The sequence below is a fragment of the Pimephales promelas genome, chromosome 16 (genome assembly GCF_988280905.1).
Source record: "Pimephales promelas chromosome 16, fPimPro1.hap1.1, whole genome shotgun sequence".
Classification (NCBI taxonomy): Eukaryota; Metazoa; Chordata; class Actinopteri; order Cypriniformes; family Leuciscidae; genus Pimephales; species Pimephales promelas.
The window spans coordinates 3,073,085-3,092,303 of record NC_142784.1 but is presented as its reverse complement, the minus strand read 5'-3'; the positions used below and the strand labels follow the sequence as shown (position 1 = coordinate 3,092,303).

At 41.4% G+C, this 19,219-nt stretch overlaps 1 protein-coding gene across 4 annotated transcripts in view; it reads left to right on the top strand.

The window, feature by feature from the left end:
• The window catches only part of limk1a (LIM domain kinase 1a), a 112,496-nt gene that overhangs the window by 66,688 nt on the left and 26,589 nt on the right, over window positions 1-19,219 (top strand). For 3 of the 4 annotated variants that reach the window (XM_039654099.2, XM_039654101.2, XM_039654100.2), the window contains one exon: window positions 18,910-19,019. In XM_039654099.2, the coding sequence (XP_039510033.2) occupies window positions 18,910-19,019 (110 nt within the window). Of the gene's footprint in view, window positions 1-2,343; window positions 2,530-18,909; window positions 19,020-19,219 lie in introns of those variants that run through there. The other variant, XM_039654102.2, reaches the window with a different exon arrangement.

Below are 19,219 nucleotides of genomic sequence, written 5' to 3'. Positions count from 1 at the left end.
AACTAAAAAAACGAACCCAAGTTTTTTAAAAATAACGCTTTTACGCATGACGTTTTATGCGTTGGTCTCCACACTCACATTGGCGCCATTTGTTTAGTCACGAGGCGTTAGACACGTGCGAAATTCGTTCCAGTGTGAACAGGCCTTAAGAGGTCATCATATTATAAGAATGTAAGTATATCCTGAATATCCTGTAAGTTTCAGAACTGAAAACGTCCTTGTTAGTCCAATGAAAGCTTTTATTGACACCAGCCTCAGCAAACGACTCGTTTTTAAAAGTGGGGAACTATGACGACAAAAAGGATAAAACCCCACCCCCGCAGAAGAAGATCAACGCCTACTTCATCACGGCCGTTAGCCCCGCCCACCGATTCACGCATCACACGCATAGCTAAATAAGATAGATGCCTACATCATGATGACAAACCGGATCGAGTGTGAAACTCATTATAATATGCAAAACTATTATCCACTCACAGCAGTGGGCGTTTACTTCCAAGTCTTCAGTGCGAGACGCCCATAAAAACTTAGTGTTTTTCAGCTAGGCTCAAAGCGAGGGTAGAAAATAGCCTATTACTCATTCATTTTGATGTTTTTGAATGTAAAAACCGAGCGAACGTCATAAGTTGACCTCAGACAACAATATGATAAAATGTAAAAAAGCCAGTTCGTGACCCCTAAATAACTATAATGTATTGATAAGAATCGTTTTCCAAAACAAAACAATACTGTGCGTTTTAGAGTATCCACAAGTTTCCTACGCCCCATGATGCCTTGCGTCAAAAGTGGGCGCGACTTCCGGTTGGAAGTAAACAAAGCGCGACTTGACATGCTTGACACTCGTTCATTCAACAGTTGACGGTCATTCAAGTTATAGCGATCCAAACTAGCTAACGATGTGGGAACACAACCTCAACGAAATTAAAAAGGGTGAAGTAACAGTACCTTTACCCTCCGCAGTAGTTGATTGGGAGTATTATAATAACATTATTAATAATCAATACTCATCAAGGCATGGTGACAGACAGTTGTGCGAGCTGACAAACAATTAAAATAAAAAACACACACTTACTCATTGTGCTACAAATGAATGTGCTGCTTGAATACATTAACTGGCACATTTGGTATTCTGTCAACTCCTGAGTTTAGGTGTAACATCAGTAGCGAACAGCCAATCACATGCTGAGAGAGTTTATAGAATATTAAGAATTTAAACAAATGTACACAAAACAAAAGGAAGATTCGTCGTCTTTTGGGAGGTGATGGAAACTACAGTCGTTGGCAGGATCAGAGACGGGCTCTGGCAGGATCACTCTGATTTCGTTTTCAGCTTATGTTCAAAACAATCACGTTTAAGCCACTGAATTAGTTTAGTCCGGTTATACATACAACCGCGAACAGCACATGTTGTCCCTGAGCTCCGTAACGACATCTCTCATAAAGATTTGCATCTTTAAATAGTAAAATAATTCTCCGAAAAACAGCTAGCCTCTTCGCTAACTAACACACAAAACACCATTGGAATGCTACTTCCGCCGCCTCACCGGAAGTTTCACCCACTTTATTTTTTACAGGAGCGCCCCTCGGAAACTTGTGGATAGAGTGAGTGACTGTAAATGGGTTTCTACCGTAGAGAGCGTTTCGAATCCCTCACTTCATCTGGGTTAAAGCTTCTGCGCTCTGTCAGGAGTGAGTTACGCTGAGTGGGGTAATGCAATCACTCTCACACGCGTCCCACATGAGCGATGCTGATTCTGTGGAAACCCTCCTCCCGCCGCACACACACACACACAACAGGCCTGTGTTATCCGCCACGGCTCCGGTGTTTATTCGTGTCTTTCTGTGAGCTCAGTGACAGACTTGTCTGTGTGGATCTGTTTATGTTCCCCCCCACCCACCCAGACCTCCTTGCTAGTTTCATTGCCATGACTAATTTCAGCCGTTTGTCATGAAAACTCAAGTGTCGAATGTGTGTGTTGTTCAGTTTTGAGTGTAGTTGTGTTTCCACATTCCCCACGTCCCTCATGCCTTCTCACAGATCCACCTGATCTGATTCCTGAGAGTTACCGTCAATAACTCTCGGGGTTGTGTTTGGTCTGTACAGTGTTGCGATCTGACTGATACGGACAGTTTCACTCTGATTGGATCACATGGCACCCTCAGCCGTGTTTACCAGGTTGCTGGCATCAGTAGTCTTTGAGCTGTACAGCTGAAGATTTGAGCCTGTTTTCCCTGGAAGAGGTTGTGTGTGTGTGTGTGTGTGTTAGTGGGAGGGTTGGGTCGAGTGGGGGAGGTGTGCGTGTCGCTCGACAGGAAGTGAAGTCACCGACTCAGAGTGAGCGGGCGAGAGACAGAGAGAGAAACAGAGGTTTCTGGGATGAGCTCAGCGTTGGGTGGGTGTGTGTGTGTGTGTTGTGTTCCCTCGCCGGCTCCGCTAGAATGATCCGCACGCTGTAGCCGCCGGTCATGATCGGTGATGTGCTTTACTGGAGCTTCTGCTGTCTCAAACCCTGGAAGAGAGAGAAGGAGGTAAGCTCTCTCTCTCTCTTTAGCCTTCATGTGTCTGAATTTCATTCATTTTCAGCTCAGTTGAGTTTTTTCATGTTTTATTTGATATGCTGATGGATTCACAGAACATTATAAATTAAATGTGTGTAGATGCAGATGTAAAGTTCATTGAATCTGGATGTTTACAGACATGGAAATGATATCAATTCGGTTCACATTTATTCGTATAGCGCTTTTCACAATAACACGTCGTTTCAAAAGCAGTTTTACGGAAAATGTCCACATTACAAGAGTCATCTCTGATCTGAGTAAATGTACATAATATACAAAACCACAGTTTGCTAATAATGCGTTCAATTAACAAATGTAATATTTAAGGCAGAAACTATTTTTGTTAACAAATGGTTATGACGTTTAGAAAAGTGTTGCACTGGTGCAGGATTTATCTTCACCACAACATCATAAATGTGATTCATTCTCATCGAGTCTTCTAATCATATGATTATTGACCTAAAACCACTATCATTATGATTATGATGGTTAATGTACGTGTAATTCTCCCCTAGCAGTTGATTATCTTTGGATCGCATCCCTGACTGGTAACCGGGTCATCTCTGTGTGCCACTGGGACACACTGACATGGACATGTGCCGATCGATATTCACATGTATTCAGAGACTGTAAAGGGGGTTTTCATCAGTACAACGTGCTCGTGAGAATCAAACCCATGACGTTAGCATGGCTTGACGTGCTAACAGGCTTTGAGGACTGACATACTGACATACTAAGTGTAGTGTGTTTGACAGTGTGTGTGCAGGTTTCAGATGGAGCTGTGTACTGTACGTCAGTGCTCTTAAAGGGATAGTTCACTTTGAAATGAATTTTTGATATGTTTTATCTTACCTCAAGGGCATCCAAGATGTAGGTGTCTTTGTTTCCACAGTATTTTCAATTTTGACATTTTTAGGTCAAACCGTTGTTGTCTATCAGTCATATAATGGAGGTTTAGGGGGTCCACCAAAGAGCATGCAGAGAAGTCAAAATTAAACATGATTTAATGACTCGTAAATGTAAGAACACATTGATGGCCTAAGACACGAAACGAGTGGTTTGTGTGAGAAAACCAACAGTATTTATATCGTTTTACCTCTTGTAACCACAGCCATGTCCAACTAATCTGAGGCCGCGGCCGCTTCGGTCTCTCACGCGAGTGTACGTCACTCATTATTTCAGAAGTGTTATCCTTCACTGTGAAGATCTAAACATATTTAGATATACAGGAAATTGCAATGGAAGACAATTTCGATACATCAGACGACGTTGATTTTTTTTTTTTTCCGCAATCGCGTGAGAGATCACTTCCGGCACTTTCCAGTTTTCTCACACAAACCGCTCGTTTTGTGTCTTAGGCCATCAATGTGTACTTACATTTATGAGTCATTAAATCATGTTTAATTTGGACTTTTCTGTGCATGCTCTTTGAGGTGGACCCCCTAAACCTGCATTATATGACTGATAGACAAGAACGGTTTGACCTAAAAATATCAAAATTGAAAATACTGTGGAAACAAAGACGCCAACATCTTGAATGCCCTTGAGGTAAGATAAAACATATCAAAAATTAATTTAAAAAAAGTGAACTATCCCTTTAAAACTTCTGCGGGGTTTGTGATGGTGGAGATTTCCCCTGAAGGGTTTCCATGATGAGTGTTTGTTTGACAGTGTTTCAGACTCTAGAGATTTCAGTCATGAAACTGGGTGTTGTTATAGACAGAAGGAAGTAGAAGTGACTGGAAGGTGGTGAATTCCTGTCTTTCCCATATGTAAATCTCACTTTTGAAATCTCTAGACGGCCCAGTTGTTGCCAAACATAGAAACACAGGCAACATGGCTCAATGTGGGTTTCTTATTTAGAGTGGAGGATGAATTATTGTGTGGACAGCATATGACAGAAGAGCATATGAATTCAAAGTGGATTATGCAGATAGCACAAGGTAGTTTTCCACAGTAGTTCATTTATCTGAAATAAAGCTTTTGTAACATTATAAACTACCATTCAAAAGTTTTTTTTTTTACCATTTTTTTTTTTTGGAAATAAATGAAAGTATTTAATACTTTTATTTACCAAGGTTGGATTTCATGGATCAAAAGTGACAGTAAAGATATGCACAGTGCTTTTGTTACAAAAGCTTTCTGTATCTAAAATCTCAGGAAATAAAGCATACAGTGCCTACAACAAAAACAGTTGTTAATATTTCTTTGGTTCTCTTGTTTTTGCATGTGTTCATAATTTGTTTAAAAATGATGTCGCACAATTTGGCATGTTCGATAAATAAAAATACATTGACTCTAAGCACAACTATGCACTATAAAATCTTTAATAACATTTGCGTAAAGGGTGAACATGTCCATTTTCCTTTGTCGGCCATCATATGTCTCAAGCGTGCGCTGACATCAGTAATAACATGGGAGATGTGTTTTCCTACCGGAGCTTTGCTGATGTGTTAATTATCAGATTGAAAGTCGATGTCGGGCAACTGTGATGTCATTATGAGCACATGGTAATGAGGGACTGTCATTTGAAGAGTTTAGCGTAGATCTCTTGATGTGAACCGTTGTTTGCAGTTGCTCTTGAGATGTACAGTAGATGTTCTCTCCATGGGTGTGTGTTGTATTTTCAGACATGTCGTGGTCTGTCAGCTCTGTTTTCCGTGTCGGTGGAGAGTTTATAAATGAGGCGAGTGAAATGAGGAAGTAGTGGGCTATCCGTGACATCACTGTGTGATGTCGTCAAATTTCCCCATCCTAGGTGTCGTGCACACAGAATGATAATGGTACAAGATCTCACTTTTATCAAAGACAAAAGATTCCAAGAAAGGAATGGAAAGACTTATTACATTATTATTATTATTATTATTACCTATACATGGTGTGCCATAAGTGTTATCACACTTTTTGAGGCTGTTGTATGAAAGCAAGTATCTGGTTTGCCTCTGAACTAAAACAGAATGAATGAGTGTATTGGTCGAATAATGTGTTTGACATTGATCTGAAGACTTTGTTGTGCTGTCATCCTTATGTAAATCATAATCAGAAAGCACTTTATTGCCAAGTATGCTTGTACACACAATTAGAGGTCGACCGATTGATTTTACGGATAACGATATTTAGGTTTGAGGGTACATGCCGATAACCGATAATTTAACCGATATCTTTTTAAATGGATATAATACTCACAATAAAACAGTGCTAAACTGAAATTAGCTAAATTAAATAAATATATAAATTTTACGTAATTTTCACCGTAAACGATAATTCCACCAATCAACTATCGGTGCCGGTTAATCGGCAAAACCACTGAATCGGTCAACCTCTACTACACACTTAAGCTTCCAGTACATGCATATAAATCTAACAAGACACATGATAATATCTAAGAGTATAAATACACAGGTTATGTAGATAAGTTATAGATAATAATAGATCATTGAAGATTATAACTGAGTGAAATATGTGTTACAGTTTTTGTCCCCTCTCTCATCCATGTAAGAATGGAAGGGTGTAGAAACACTACAGGGCATTAGAGGGCGCTGAATTCGCTCCCCTGTTTTGGCATCTAAAGAAAAGCTGACATGAAGAAGGAGGTCAGTTGGGGGTTTGGTGGCTCCCTCAAAAACTTGTACTCGTAGAGAAACCGTTTGGTTTTAAGCTCAATGTAAGAGCTGATCCATTCATTCATGTCTTAGGGTGAATTGGGAAGTAATCATAAGTTTGGATGGTTTAAAAAGGATGCTGTGGCGAAGTGGATTTTTTTGGAATGGACAGTGCTAATGAAAAGTGAAATATTTCAGCGCACTCAATGTTTTTTTTCTCCTTCTTCAGGTTGCATAACCTAAATTGTTTTCACAGGACAAATTAATCGCAGATAAGAACCCTTAAGATGATCTTTTTTTGTTAAATCAAAGACAATGGTTTTCTATTATTTATTTCGAATTATTATTAGAAACTGCCAGCTTTGGGGGAATGAAACAAACAAAAAAAACGGTAGAATGTTTGTTCAAGTTTGTTAAACAATTTATTTGATCTGTGTTAAACCCTCAATAGTAAACAAAAAAGAAAAGTTACAACATGATAGAAAGTGAGTCGCCATCAGGGCACATGGAGCTCTCGAGTAACTGTTGAACATCTGGAGAGTGTAAAGCATGTCTGATCTCAGTGTTTCTGTGTTGAACATCTGGAGAGTGTAAAGCGTGTCTGATCTCAGTGTTTCTGTGTTGAACATCTGGAGTGTATAAAGTGTGTCTGATCTCAGTGTTTCTGTGTTGAACATCTGGAGAGTGTAAAGTGTTTCTGATCTCAGTGTTTCTGTGTTGAACATCTGGAGAGTGAAAAGCGTGTCTGATCTCAGTGTTTCTGTGTTGAACATCTGGAGAGTGTAAAGCGTGTCTGATCTCAGTGTTTCTGTGTTGAACATCTGGAGAGTGTAAAGCGTGTCTGATCTCAGTGTTTCTGTGTTGAACATCTGGAGTGTATAAAGTGTGTCTGATCTCAGTGTTTCTGTGTTGAACATCTGGAGAGTGTAAAGTGTTTCTGATCTCAGTGTTTCTGTGTTGAACATCTGGAGAGTGAAAAGCGTGTCTGATCTCAGTGTTTCTGTGTTGAACATCTGGAGAGTGTAAAGCGTGTCTGATCCCAGTGTTTCTGTGTTGAACATCTGGAGAGTGTAAAGCGTGTCTGATCTCAGTGTTTCTGTGTTGAACATCTGGAGAGTGTAAAGTGTGTCTGATCTCAGTGTTTCTGTGTTGAACATCTGGAGAGTGTAAAGTGTGTCTGATCTCAGTGTTTCTGTGTTGAACATCTGGAGAGTGTAAAGCGTGTCTGATCTCAGTGTTTCTGTGTTGAACATCTGGAGAGTGTAAAGCGTGTCTGATCCCAGTGTTTCTGTGTTGAACATCTTTAGAGTGTAAAGTGTGTCTGATCTCAGTGTTTCTGTGTTGAACATCTGGAGAGTGTAAAGTGTTTCTGATCTCAGTGTTTCTGTGTTGAACATCTGGAGAGTGTAAAGCGTGTCTGATCTCAGTGTTTCTGTGTTGAACATCTGGAGAGTGTAAAGTGTGTCTGATCTCAGTGTTTCTGTGTTGAACATCTGGAGAGTGTAAAGTGTGTCTGATCTCAGTGTTTCTGTGTTGAACATCTGGAGAGTGTAAAGTGTGTCTGATCCCAGTGTTTCTGTGTTGAACATCTGGAGAGTGTAAAGTGTGTCTGATCTCAGTGTTTCTGTGTTGAACATCTGGAGAGTGTAAAGCGTGTCTGATCCCAGTGTTTCTGTGTTGAACATCTGGAGAGTGTAAAGCGTGTCTGATCTCAGTGTTTCTGTGTTGAACATCTGGAGAGTGTAAAGTGTGTCTGATCTCAGTGTTTCTGTGTTGAACATCTGGAGAGTGAAAAGCGTGTCTGATCTCAGTGTTTCTGTGTTGAACATCTGGAGAGTGTAAAGCGTGTCTGATCTCAGTGTTTCTGTGTTGAACATCTGGAGAGTGAAAAGCGTGTCTGATCCCAGTGTTTCTGTGTTGAACATCTGGAGAGTGTAAAGTGTGTCTGATCTCAGTGTTTCTGTGTTGAACATCTGGAGAGTGTAAAGCGTGTCTGATCTCAGTGTTTCTGTGTTGAACATCTGGAGAGTGTAAAGCGTGTCTGATCTCAGTGTTTCTGTGTTGAACATCTGGAGAGTGTAAAGCGTGTCTGATCTCAGTGTTTCTGTGTTGAACATCTGGAGAGTGTAAAGCGTGTCTGATCCCAGTGTTTCTGTGTTGAACATCTGGAGAGTGTAAAGTGTGTCTGATCTCAGTGTTTCTGTGTTGAACATCTGGAGAGTGTAAAGCGTGTCTGATCTCAGTGTTTCTGTGTTGAACATCTGGAGAGTGTAAAGCGTGTCTGATCTCAGTGTTTCTGTGTTGAACATCTGGAGAGTGTAAAGCGTGTCTGATCCCAGTGTTTCTGTGTTGAACATCTGGAGAGTGTAAAGTGTTTCTGATCTCAGTGTTTCTGTGTTGAACATCTGGAGAGTGTAAAGCGTGTCTGATCTCAGTGTTTCTGTGTTGAACATCTGGAGAGTGTAAAGTGTGTCTGATCTCAGTGTTTCTGTGTTGAACATCTGGAGAGTGTAAAGTGTGTCTGATCTCAGTGTTTCTGTGTTGAACAGCTGGAGAGTGTAAAGTGTGTCTGATCCCAGTGTTTCTGTGTTGAACATCTGGAGAGTGTAAAGTGTGTCTGATCTCAGTGTTTCTGTGTTGAACATCTGGAGAGTGTAAAGCGTGTCTGATCCCAGTGTTTCTGTGTTGAACATCTGGAGAGTGTAAAGCGTGTCTGATCTCAGTGTTTCTGTGTTGAACATCTGGAGAGTGTAAAGTGTGTCTGATCTCAGTGTTTCTGTGTTGAACATCTGGAGAGAGTGTAAAGCGTGTCTGATCCCAGTGTTTCTGTGTTGAACATCTGGAGAGTGTAAAGCGTGTCTGATCTCAGTGTTTCTGTGTTGAACATCTGGAGAGTGTAAAGTGTGTCTGATCCCAGTGTTTCTGTGTTGAACATCTGTAGAGTGTAAAGTGTGTGTGATCTCAGTGTTTCTGTGTTGAACATCTGGAGAGTGTAAAGTGTGTCTGATCCCAGTGTTTCTGTGTTGAACATCTGGAGAGTGTATTAAGTGTGTCTGATCTCAGTGTTTCTGTGTTGAACATCTGGAGAGTGTAAAGTGTGTCTGATCTCAGTGTTTCTGTGTTGAACATCTGGAGAGTGTAAAGTGTGTGTGATCTCAGTGTTTCTGTGTTGAACATCTGGAGAGTGTAAAGTGTTTCTGATCTCAGTGTTTCTGTGTTGAACATCTGGAGAGTGAAAAGCGTGTCTGATCTCAGTGTTTCTGTGTTGAACATCTGGAGAGTGTAAAGCGTGTCTGATCTCAGTGTTTCTGTGTTGAACATCTGGAGAGTGTAAAGCGTGTCTGATCTCAGTGTTTCTGTGTTGAACATCTGGAGTGTATAAAGTGTGTCTGATCTCAGTGTTTCTGTGTTGAACATCTGGAGAGTGTAAAGTGTTTCTGATCTCAGTGTTTCTGTGTTGAACATCTGGAGAGTGAAAAGCGTGTCTGATCTCAGTGTTTCTGTGTTGAACATCTGGAGAGTGTAAAGCGTGTCTGATCCCAGTGTTTCTGTGTTGAACATCTGGAGAGTGTAAAGCGTGTCTGATCTCAGTGTTTCTGTGTTGAACATCTGGAGAGTGTAAAGTGTGTCTGATCTCAGTGTTTCTGTGTTGAACATCTGGAGAGTGTAAAGTGTGTCTGATCTCAGTGTTTCTGTGTTGAACATCTGGAGAGTGTAAAGCGTGTCTGATCTCAGTGTTTCTGTGTTGAACATCTGGAGAGTGTAAAGCGTGTCTGATCCCAGTGTTTCTGTGTTGAACATCTTTAGAGTGTAAAGTGTGTCTGATCTCAGTGTTTCTGTGTTGAACATCTGGAGAGTGTAAAGTGTTTCTGATCTCAGTGTTTCTGTGTTGAACATCTGGAGAGTGTAAAGCGTGTCTGATCTCAGTGTTTCTGTGTTGAACATCTGGAGAGTGTAAAGTGTGTCTGATCTCAGTGTTTCTGTGTTGAACATCTGGAGAGTGTAAAGTGTGTCTGATCTCAGTGTTTCTGTGTTGAACATCTGGAGAGTGTAAAGTGTGTCTGATCCCAGTGTTTCTGTGTTGAACATCTGGAGAGTGTAAAGTGTGTCTGATCTCAGTGTTTCTGTGTTGAACATCTGGAGAGTGTAAAGCGTGTCTGATCCCAGTGTTTCTGTGTTGAACATCTGGAGAGTGTAAAGCGTGTCTGATCTCAGTGTTTCTGTGTTGAACATCTGGAGAGTGTAAAGTGTGTCTGATCTCAGTGTTTCTGTGTTGAACATCTGGAGAGTGAAAAGCGTGTCTGATCTCAGTGTTTCTGTGTTGAACATCTGGAGAGTGTAAAGCGTGTCTGATCTCAGTGTTTCTGTGTTGAACATCTGGAGAGTGAAAAGCGTGTCTGATCCCAGTGTTTCTGTGTTGAACATCTGGAGAGTGTAAAGCGTGTCTGATCTCAGTGTTTCTGTGTTGAACATCTGGAGAGTGTAAAGTGTGTCTGATCTCAGTGTTTCTGTGTTGAACATCTGGAGAGTGTAAAGTGTGTCTGATCTCAGTGTTTCTGTGTTGAACATCTGGAGAGTGTAAAGCGTGTCTGATCTCAGTGTTTCTGTGTTGAACATCTGGAGAGTGTAAAGCGTGTCTGATCCCAGTGTTTCTGTGTTGAACATCTTTAGAGTGTAAAGTGTGTCTGATCTCAGTGTTTCTGTGTTGAACATCTGGAGAGTGTAAAGTGTTTCTGATCTCAGTGTTTCTGTGTTGAACATCTGGAGAGTGTAAAGCGTGTCTGATCTCAGTGTTTCTGTGTTGAACATCTGGAGAGTGTAAAGCGTGTCTGATCTCAGTGTTTCTGTGTTGAACATCTGGAGAGTGTAAAGTGTGTCTGATCTCAGTGTTTCTGTGTTGAACATCTGGAGAGTGTAAAGTGTGTCTGATCCCAGTGTTTCTGTGTTGAACATCTGGAGAGTGTAAAGTGTGTCTGATCTCAGTGTTTCTGTGTTGAACATCTGGAGAGTGTAAAGCGTGTCTGATCCCAGTGTTTCTGTGTTGAACATCTGGAGAGTGTAAAGCGTGTCTGATCTCAGTGTTTCTGTGTTGAACATCTGGAGAGTGTAAAGTGTGTCTGATCTCAGTGTTTCTGTGTTGAACATCTGGAGAGTGAAAAGCGTGTCTGATCTCAGTGTTTCTGTGTTGAACATCTGGAGAGTGTAAAGCGTGTCTGATCTCAGTGTTTCTGTGTTGAACATCTGGAGAGTGAAAAGCGTGTCTGATCCCAGTGTTTCTGTGTTGAACATCTGGAGAGTGTAAAGTGTGTCTGATCTCAGTGTTTCTGTGTTGAACATCTGGAGAGTGTAAAGCGTGTCTGATCTCAGTGTTTCTGTGTTGAACATCTGGAGAGTGTAAAGCGTGTCTGATCTCAGTGTTTCTGTGTTGAACATCTGGAGAGTGTAAAGCGTGTCTGATCTCAGTGTTTCTGTGTTGAACATCTGGAGAGTGTAAAGCGTGTCTGATCCCAGTGTTTCTGTGTTGAACATCTGGAGAGTGTAAAGTGTGTCTGATCTCAGTGTTTCTGTGTTGAACATCTGGAGAGTGTAAAGTGTTTCTGATCTCAGTGTTTCTGTGTTGAACATCTGGAGAGTGTAAAGCGTGTCTGATCTCAGTGTTTCTGTGTTGAACATCTGGAGAGTGTAAAGTGTGTCTGATCTCAGTGTTTCTGTGTTGAACATCTGGAGAGTGTAAAGTGTGTCTGATCTCAGTGTTTCTGTGTTGAACATCTGGAGAGTGTAAAGTGTGTCTGATCCCAGTGTTTCTGTGTTGAACATCTGGAGAGTGTAAAGTGTGTCTGATCTCAGTGTTTCTGTGTTGAACATCTGGAGAGTGTAAAGCGTGTCTGATCCCAGTGTTTCTGTGTTGAACATCTGGAGAGTGTAAAGCGTGTCTGATCTCAGTGTTTCTGTGTTGAACATCTGGAGAGTGTAAAGTGTGTCTGATCTCAGTGTTTCTGTGTTGAACATCTGGAGAGAGTGTAAAGCGTGTCTGATCCCAGTGTTTCTGTGTTGAACATCTGGAGAGTGTAAAGCGTGTCTGATCTCAGTGTTTCTGTGTTGAACATCTGGAGAGTGTAAAGTGTGTCTGATCCCAGTGTTTCTGTGTTGAACATCTGTAGAGTGTAAAGTGTGTGTGATCTCAGTGTTTCTGTGTTGAACATCTGGAGAGTGTAAAGTGTGTCTGATCCCAGTGTTTCTGTGTTGAACATCTGGAGAGTGTATTAAGTGTGTCTGATCTCAGTGTTTCTGTGTTGAACATCTGGAGAGTGTAAAGTGTGTCTGATCTCAGTGTTTCTGTGTTGAACATCTGGAGAGTGTAAAGTGTGTGTGATCTCAGTGTTTCTGTGTTGAACATCTGGAGAGTGTAAAGTGTTTCTGATCTCAGTGTTTCTGTGTTGAACATCTGGAGAGTGAAAAGCGTGTCTGATCTCAGTGTTTCTGTGTTGAACATCTGGAGAGTGTAAAGCGTGTCTGATCTCACTGTTTCTGTGTTGAACATCTGGAGAGTGTAAAGCGTGTCTGATCTCAGTGTTTCTGTGTTGAACATCTGGAGTGTATAAAGTGTGTCTGATCTCAGTGTTTCTGTGTTGAACATCTGGAGAGTGTAAAGTGTTTCTGATCTCAGTGTTTCTGTGTTGAACATCTGGAGAGTGAAAAGCGTGTCTGATCTCAGTGTTTCTGTGTTGAACATCTGGAGAGTGTAAAGCGTGTCTGATCCCAGTGTTTCTGTGTTGAACATCTGGAGAGTGTAAAGCGTGTCTGATCTCAGTGTTTCTGTGTTGAACATCTGGAGAGTGTAAAGTGTGTCTGATCTCAGTGTTTCTGTGTTGAACATCTGGAGAGTGTAAAGTGTGTCTGATCTCAGTGTTTCTGTGTTGAACATCTGGAGAGTGTAAAGCGTGTCTGATCTCAGTGTTTCTGTGTTGAACATCTGGAGAGTGTAAAGCGTGTCTGATCCCAGTGTTTCTGTGTTGAACATCTTTAGAGTGTAAAGTGTGTCTGATCTCAGTGTTTCTGTGTTGAACATCTGGAGAGTGTAAAGTGTTTCTGATCTCAGTGTTTCTGTGTTGAACATCTGGAGAGTGTAAAGCGTGTCTGATCTCAGTGTTTCTGTGTTGAACATCTGGAGAGTGTAAAGTGTGTCTGATCTCAGTGTTTCTGTGTTGAACATCTGGAGAGTGTAAAGTGTGTCTGATCTCAGTGTTTCTGTGTTGAACATCTGGAGAGTGTAAAGTGTGTCTGATCCCAGTGTTTCTGTGTTGAACATCTGGAGAGTGTAAAGTGTGTCTGATCTCAGTGTTTCTGTGTTGAACATCTGGAGAGTGTAAAGCGTGTCTGATCCCAGTGTTTCTGTGTTGAACATCTGGAGAGTGTAAAGCGTGTCTGATCTCAGTGTTTCTGTGTTGAACATCTGGAGAGTGTAAAGTGTGTCTGATCTCAGTGTTTCTGTGTTGAACATCTGGAGAGTGAAAAGCGTGTCTGATCTCAGTGTTTCTGTGTTGAACATCTGGAGAGTGTAAAGCGTGTCTGATCTCAGTGTTTCTGTGTTGAACATCTGGAGAGTGAAAAGCGTGTCTGATCCCAGTGTTTCTGTGTTGAACATCTGGAGAGTGTAAAGTGTGTCTGATCTCAGTGTTTCTGTGTTGAACATCTGGAGAGTGTAAAGCGTGTCTGATCTCAGTGTTTCTGTGTTGAACATCTGGAGAGTATAAAGCGTGTCTGATCTTAGTGTTTCTGTGTTGAACATCTGGAGAGTGTAAAGCGTGTCTGATCTCAGTGTTTCTGTGTTGAACATCTGGAGAGTGTAAAGCGTGTCTGATCCCAGTGTTTCTGTGTTGAACATCTGGAGAGTGTAAAGTGTGTCTGATCTCAGTGTTTCTGTGTTGAACATCTGGAGAGTGTAAAGCGTGTCTGATCCCAGTGTTTCTGTGTTGAACATCTGGAGAGTGTAAAGCGTGTCTGATCTCAGTGTTTCTGTGTTGAACATCTGGAGAGTGTAAAGTGTGTCTGATCTCAGTGTTTCTGTGTTGAACATCTGTAGAGTGTAAAGTGTGTGTGATCTCAGTGTTTCTGTGTTGAACATCTGGAGAGTGTAAAGTGTGTCTGATCCCAGTGTTTCTGTGTTGAACATCTGGAGAGTGTATTAAGTGTTTCTGATCTCAGTGTTTCTGTGTTGAACATCTGGAGAGTGTAAAGTGTGTCTGATCTCAGTGTTTCTGTGTTGAACATCTGGAGAGTGTAAAGCGTGTCTGATCTCAGTGTTTCTGTATTAAACATCTGGAGAGTGTAAAGCGTGTCTGATCTCAGTGTTTCTGTGTTGAACATCTGGAGAGTGTAAAGCATGTCTGATCTCAGTGTTTCTGTATTGAACATCTGGAGAGTGTAAAGCCTGTCTGATCTCAGTGTTTCTGTGTTGAACATCTGGAGAGTGTAAAGTGTGTCTGATCTCAGTGTTTTGTGTTGAACATCTGGAGAGTGAAAAGTGTGTCTGATCTCAGTGTTTCTGTGTTGAACATCTGGAGAGTGTAAAGTGTGTCTGATCCCAGTGTTTCTGTGTTGAACATCTGGAGAGTGTAAAGCGTGTCTGATCTCAGTGTTTCTGTGTTGAACATCTGGAGAGTGTAAAGTGTGTCTGATCCCAGTGTTTCTGTGTTGAACATCTGTAGAGTGTAAAGTGTGTGTGATCTCAGTGTTTCTGTGTTGAACATCTGGAGAGTGTAAAGTGTGTCTGATCCCAGTGTTTCTGTGTTGAACATCTGGAGAGTGTATTAAGTGTGTCTGATCTCAGTGTTTCTGTGTTGAACATCTGGAGAGTGTAAAGTGTGTCTGATCTCAGTGTTTCTGTGTTGAACATCTGGAGAGTGTAAAGCGTGTCTGATCTCAGTGTTTCTGTATTAAACATCTGGAGAGTGTAAAGCGTGTCTGATCTCAGTGTTTCTGTGTTGAACATCTGGAGAGTGTAAAGCATGTCTGATCTCAGTGTTTCTGTATTGAACATCTGGAGAGTGTAAAGCCTGTCTGATCTCAGTGTTTCTGTGTTGAACATCTGGAGAGTGTAAAGTGTGTCTGATCTCAGTGTTTTGTGTTGAACATCTGGAGAGTGAAAAGTGTGTCTGATCTCAGTGTTTCTGTGTTGAACATCTGGAGAGTGTAAAGTGTGTCTGATCCCAGTGTTTCTGTGTTGAACATCTGGAGAGTGTAAAGTGTGTCTGATCTCAGTGTTTCTGTATTAAACATCTGGAGAGTGTAAAGCGTGTCTGATCTCAGTGTTTCTGTGTTGAACATCTGGAGAGTGTAAAGCATGTCTGATCTCAGTGTTTCTGTATTGAACATCTGGAGAGTGTAAAGCCTGTCTGATCTCAGTGTTTCTGTGTTGAACATCTGGAGAGTGTAAAGTGTGTCTGATCTCAGTGTTTCTGTGTTGAACATCTGGAGAGTGTAAAGTGTGTCTGATCTCAGTGTTTCTGTGTTGAACATCTGGAGAGTGTAAAGTGTGTCTGATCTCAGTGTTTCTGTGTTGAACATCTGGAGAGTGTAAAGTGTGTCTGATCCCAGTGTTTCTGTGTTGAACATCTGGAGAGTGTAAAGTGTGTCTGATCTCAGTGTTTCTGTGTTGAACATCTGGAGAGTGTAAAGCGTGTCTGATCCCAGTGTTTCTGTGTTGAACATCTGGAGAGTGTAAAGCGTGTCTGATCTCAGTGTTTCTGTGTTGAACATCTGGAGAGTGTAAAGTGTGTCTGATCTCAGTGTTTCTGTGTTGAACATCTGGAGAGAGTGTAAAGCGTGTCTGATCCCAGTGTTTCTGTGTTGAACATCTGGAGAGTGTAAAGCGTGTCTGATCTCAGTGTTTCTGTGTTGAACATCTGGAGAGTGTAAAGTGTGTCTGATCCCAGTGTTTCTGTGTTGAACATCTGTAGAGTGTAAAGTGTGTGTGATCTCAGTGTTTCTGTGTTGAACATCTGGAGAGTGTAAAGTGTGTCTGATCCCAGTGTTTCTGTGTTGAACATCTGGAGAGTGTATTAAGTGTGTCTGATCTCAGTGTTTCTGTGTTGAACATCTGGAGAGTGTAAAGTGTGTCTGATCTCAGTGTTTCTGTGTTGAACATCTGGAGAGTGTAAAGCGTGTCTGATCTCAGTGTTTCTGTATTAAACATCTGGAGAGTGTAAAGCGTGTCTGATCTCAGTGTTTCTGTGTTGAACATCTGGAGAGTGTAAAGCATGTCTGATCTCAGTGTTTCTGTATTGAACATCTGGAGAGTGTAAAGCCTGTCTGATCTCAGTGTTTCTGTGTTGAACATCTGGAGAGTGTAAAGTGTGTCTGATCTCAGTGTTTTGTGTTGAACATCTGGAGAGTGAAAAGTGTGTCTGATCTCAGTGTTTCTGTGTTGAACATCTGGAGAGTGTAAAGTGTGTCTGATCCCAGTGTTTCTGTGTTGAACATCTGGAGAGTGTAAAGCGTGTCTGATCTCAGTGTTTCTGTGTTGAACATCTGGAGAGTGTAAAGTGTGTCTGATCCCAGTGTTTCTGTGTTGAACATCTGTAGAGTGTAAAGTGTGTGTGATCTCAGTGTTTCTGTGTTGAACATCTGGAGAGTGTAAAGTGTGTCTGATCCCAGTGTTTCTGTGTTGAACATCTGGAGAGTGTATTAAGTGTGTCTGATCTCAGTGTTTCTGTGTTGAACATCTGGAGAGTGTAAAGTGTGTCTGATCTCAGTGTTTCTGTGTTGAACATCTGGAGAGTGTAAAGCGTGTCTGATCTCAGTGTTTCTGTATTAAACATCTGGAGAGTGTAAAGCGTGTCTGATCTCAGTGTTTCTGTGTTGAACATCTGGAGAGTGTAAAGCATGTCTGATCTCAGTGTTTCTGTATTGAACATCTGGAGAGTGTAAAGCCTGTCTGATCTCAGTGTTTCTGTGTTGAACATCTGGAGAGTGTAAAGTGTGTCTGATCTCAGTGTTTTGTGTTGAACATCTGGAGAGTGAAAAGTGTGTCTGATCTCAGTGTTTCTGTGTTGAACATCTGGAGAGTGTAAAGTGTGTCTGATCCCAGTGTTTCTGTGTTGAACATCTGGAGAGTGTAAAGTGTGTCTGATCTCAGTGTTTCTGTATTAAACATCTGGAGAGTGTAAAGCGTGTCTGATCTCAGTGTTTCTGTGTTGAACATCTGGAGAGTGTAAAGCATGTCTGATCTCAGTGTTTCTGTATTGAACATCTGGAGAGTGTAAAGCCTGTCTGATCTCAGTGTTTCTGTGTTGAACATCTGGAGAGTGTAAAGTGTGTCTGATCTCAGTGTTTCTGTGTTGAACATCTGGAGAGTGTAAAGTGTGTCTGATCTCAGTGTTTCTGTATTAAACATCTGGAGAGTGTAAAGCGTGTCTGATCTCAGTGTTTCTGTATTGAACATCTGGAGAGTGTAAAGTGTGTCTGATCTCAGTGTTTCTGTGTTGAACATCTGGAGAGTGTAAAGTGTGTCTGATCTCAGTGTTTCTGTATTAAACATCTGGAGAGTGTAAAGCGTGTCTGATCTCAGTGTTTCTGTGTTGAACATCTGGAGAGTGTAAAGTGTGTCTGATCTCAGTGTTTCTGTATTAAACATCTGGAGAGTGTAAAGCGTGTCTGATCTCAGTGTTTCTGTGTTGAACATCTGGAGAGTGTAAAGTGTGTCTGATCTCAGTGTTTCTGTATTGAACATCTGGAGAGTGTAAAGTGTGTCTGATCTCAGTGTTTTGTGTTGAACATCTGGAGAGTGTAAAGTGTGTCTGATCTCAGTGTTTCTGTATTGAACATCTGGAGTGTATAAAGTGTGTCTGATCTCAGTGTTTCTGTGTTGAACATCTGGAGAGTGTAAAGTGTGTCTGATCTCAGTGTTTCTGTGTTGAACATCTGGAGAGTGTAAAGTGTGTCTGATCTCAGTGTTTCTGTATTGAACATCTGGAGAGTGTATAAAGTGTGTCTGATCTCAGTGTTTCTGTGTTTAACATCTGGAGAGTGTATAAAGCATGTCTGATCTCAGTGTTTTTGTGTTGAACATCTGGAGAGTGTAAAGCATGTCTGATCTCAGTGTTTCTGTGTTGAACATCTGGAGAGTGTAAAGTGTGTCTGGTCTCAGTGTTTTTGTGTTGAACATCTGGAGAGTGTAAAGCGTGTCTGATCTCAGTGTTTCTGTGTTGAACATCTGGAGAGTGTAAAGTGTGTCTGATCCCAGTGTTTCTGTGTTGAACATCTGTAGAGTGTAAAGTGTGTGTGATCTCAGTGTTTCTGTGTTGAACATCTGGAGAGTGTAAAGTGTGTCTGATCTCAGTGTTTCTGTGTTGAACATCTGGAGAGTGTGTAAAGCGTGTCTGATCTCAGTGTTTCTGTGTTGAACATCTGGAGAGTATAAAGTGTGTCTGATCTCAGTGTTTCTGTGTTGAACATCTGGAGAGTGTATAAAGTGTGTCTGATCTCAGTGTTTCTGTGTTGAACATCTGGAGAGTGTATTAAGTGTGTCTGATCTCAGTGTTTCTGTGTTGAACATCTGGAGAGTGTAAAGTGTGTCTGATCTCAGTGTTTCTGTGTTGAACATCTGGAGAGTGTAAAGCGTGTCTGATCTCAGTGTTTCTGTGTTTAACATCTGGAGAGTATAAAGTGTGTCTGATCTCAGTGTTTCTGTGTTGAACATCTGGAGAGTGTGTAAAGCGTGTCTGATCTCCATGTTTCTGTGTTCCAGGTGGCTGGAGAGCAGAAGTATCACCCAGAATGCTTCACCTGTCTAAACTGCCGAGCGTTCATCGGTGATGGAGACACGTATGCGCTGGTGGAGCGTTCCAAACTTTACTGGTGAGTGACACCCAGGGCTCGACTTTCTTTCTCACGAGTCACTGTGACTTATAGGTGTGTAACGATACCCTCATGTCATGATTTGATGCACATCACAACACTGAACTCACAATAGAATATTATTGCAATACTTCAAGACATATGATAAAAGGTTAAATAATACAGTTTTGATTAAAATGCTAAATTTGATATTGCATTGT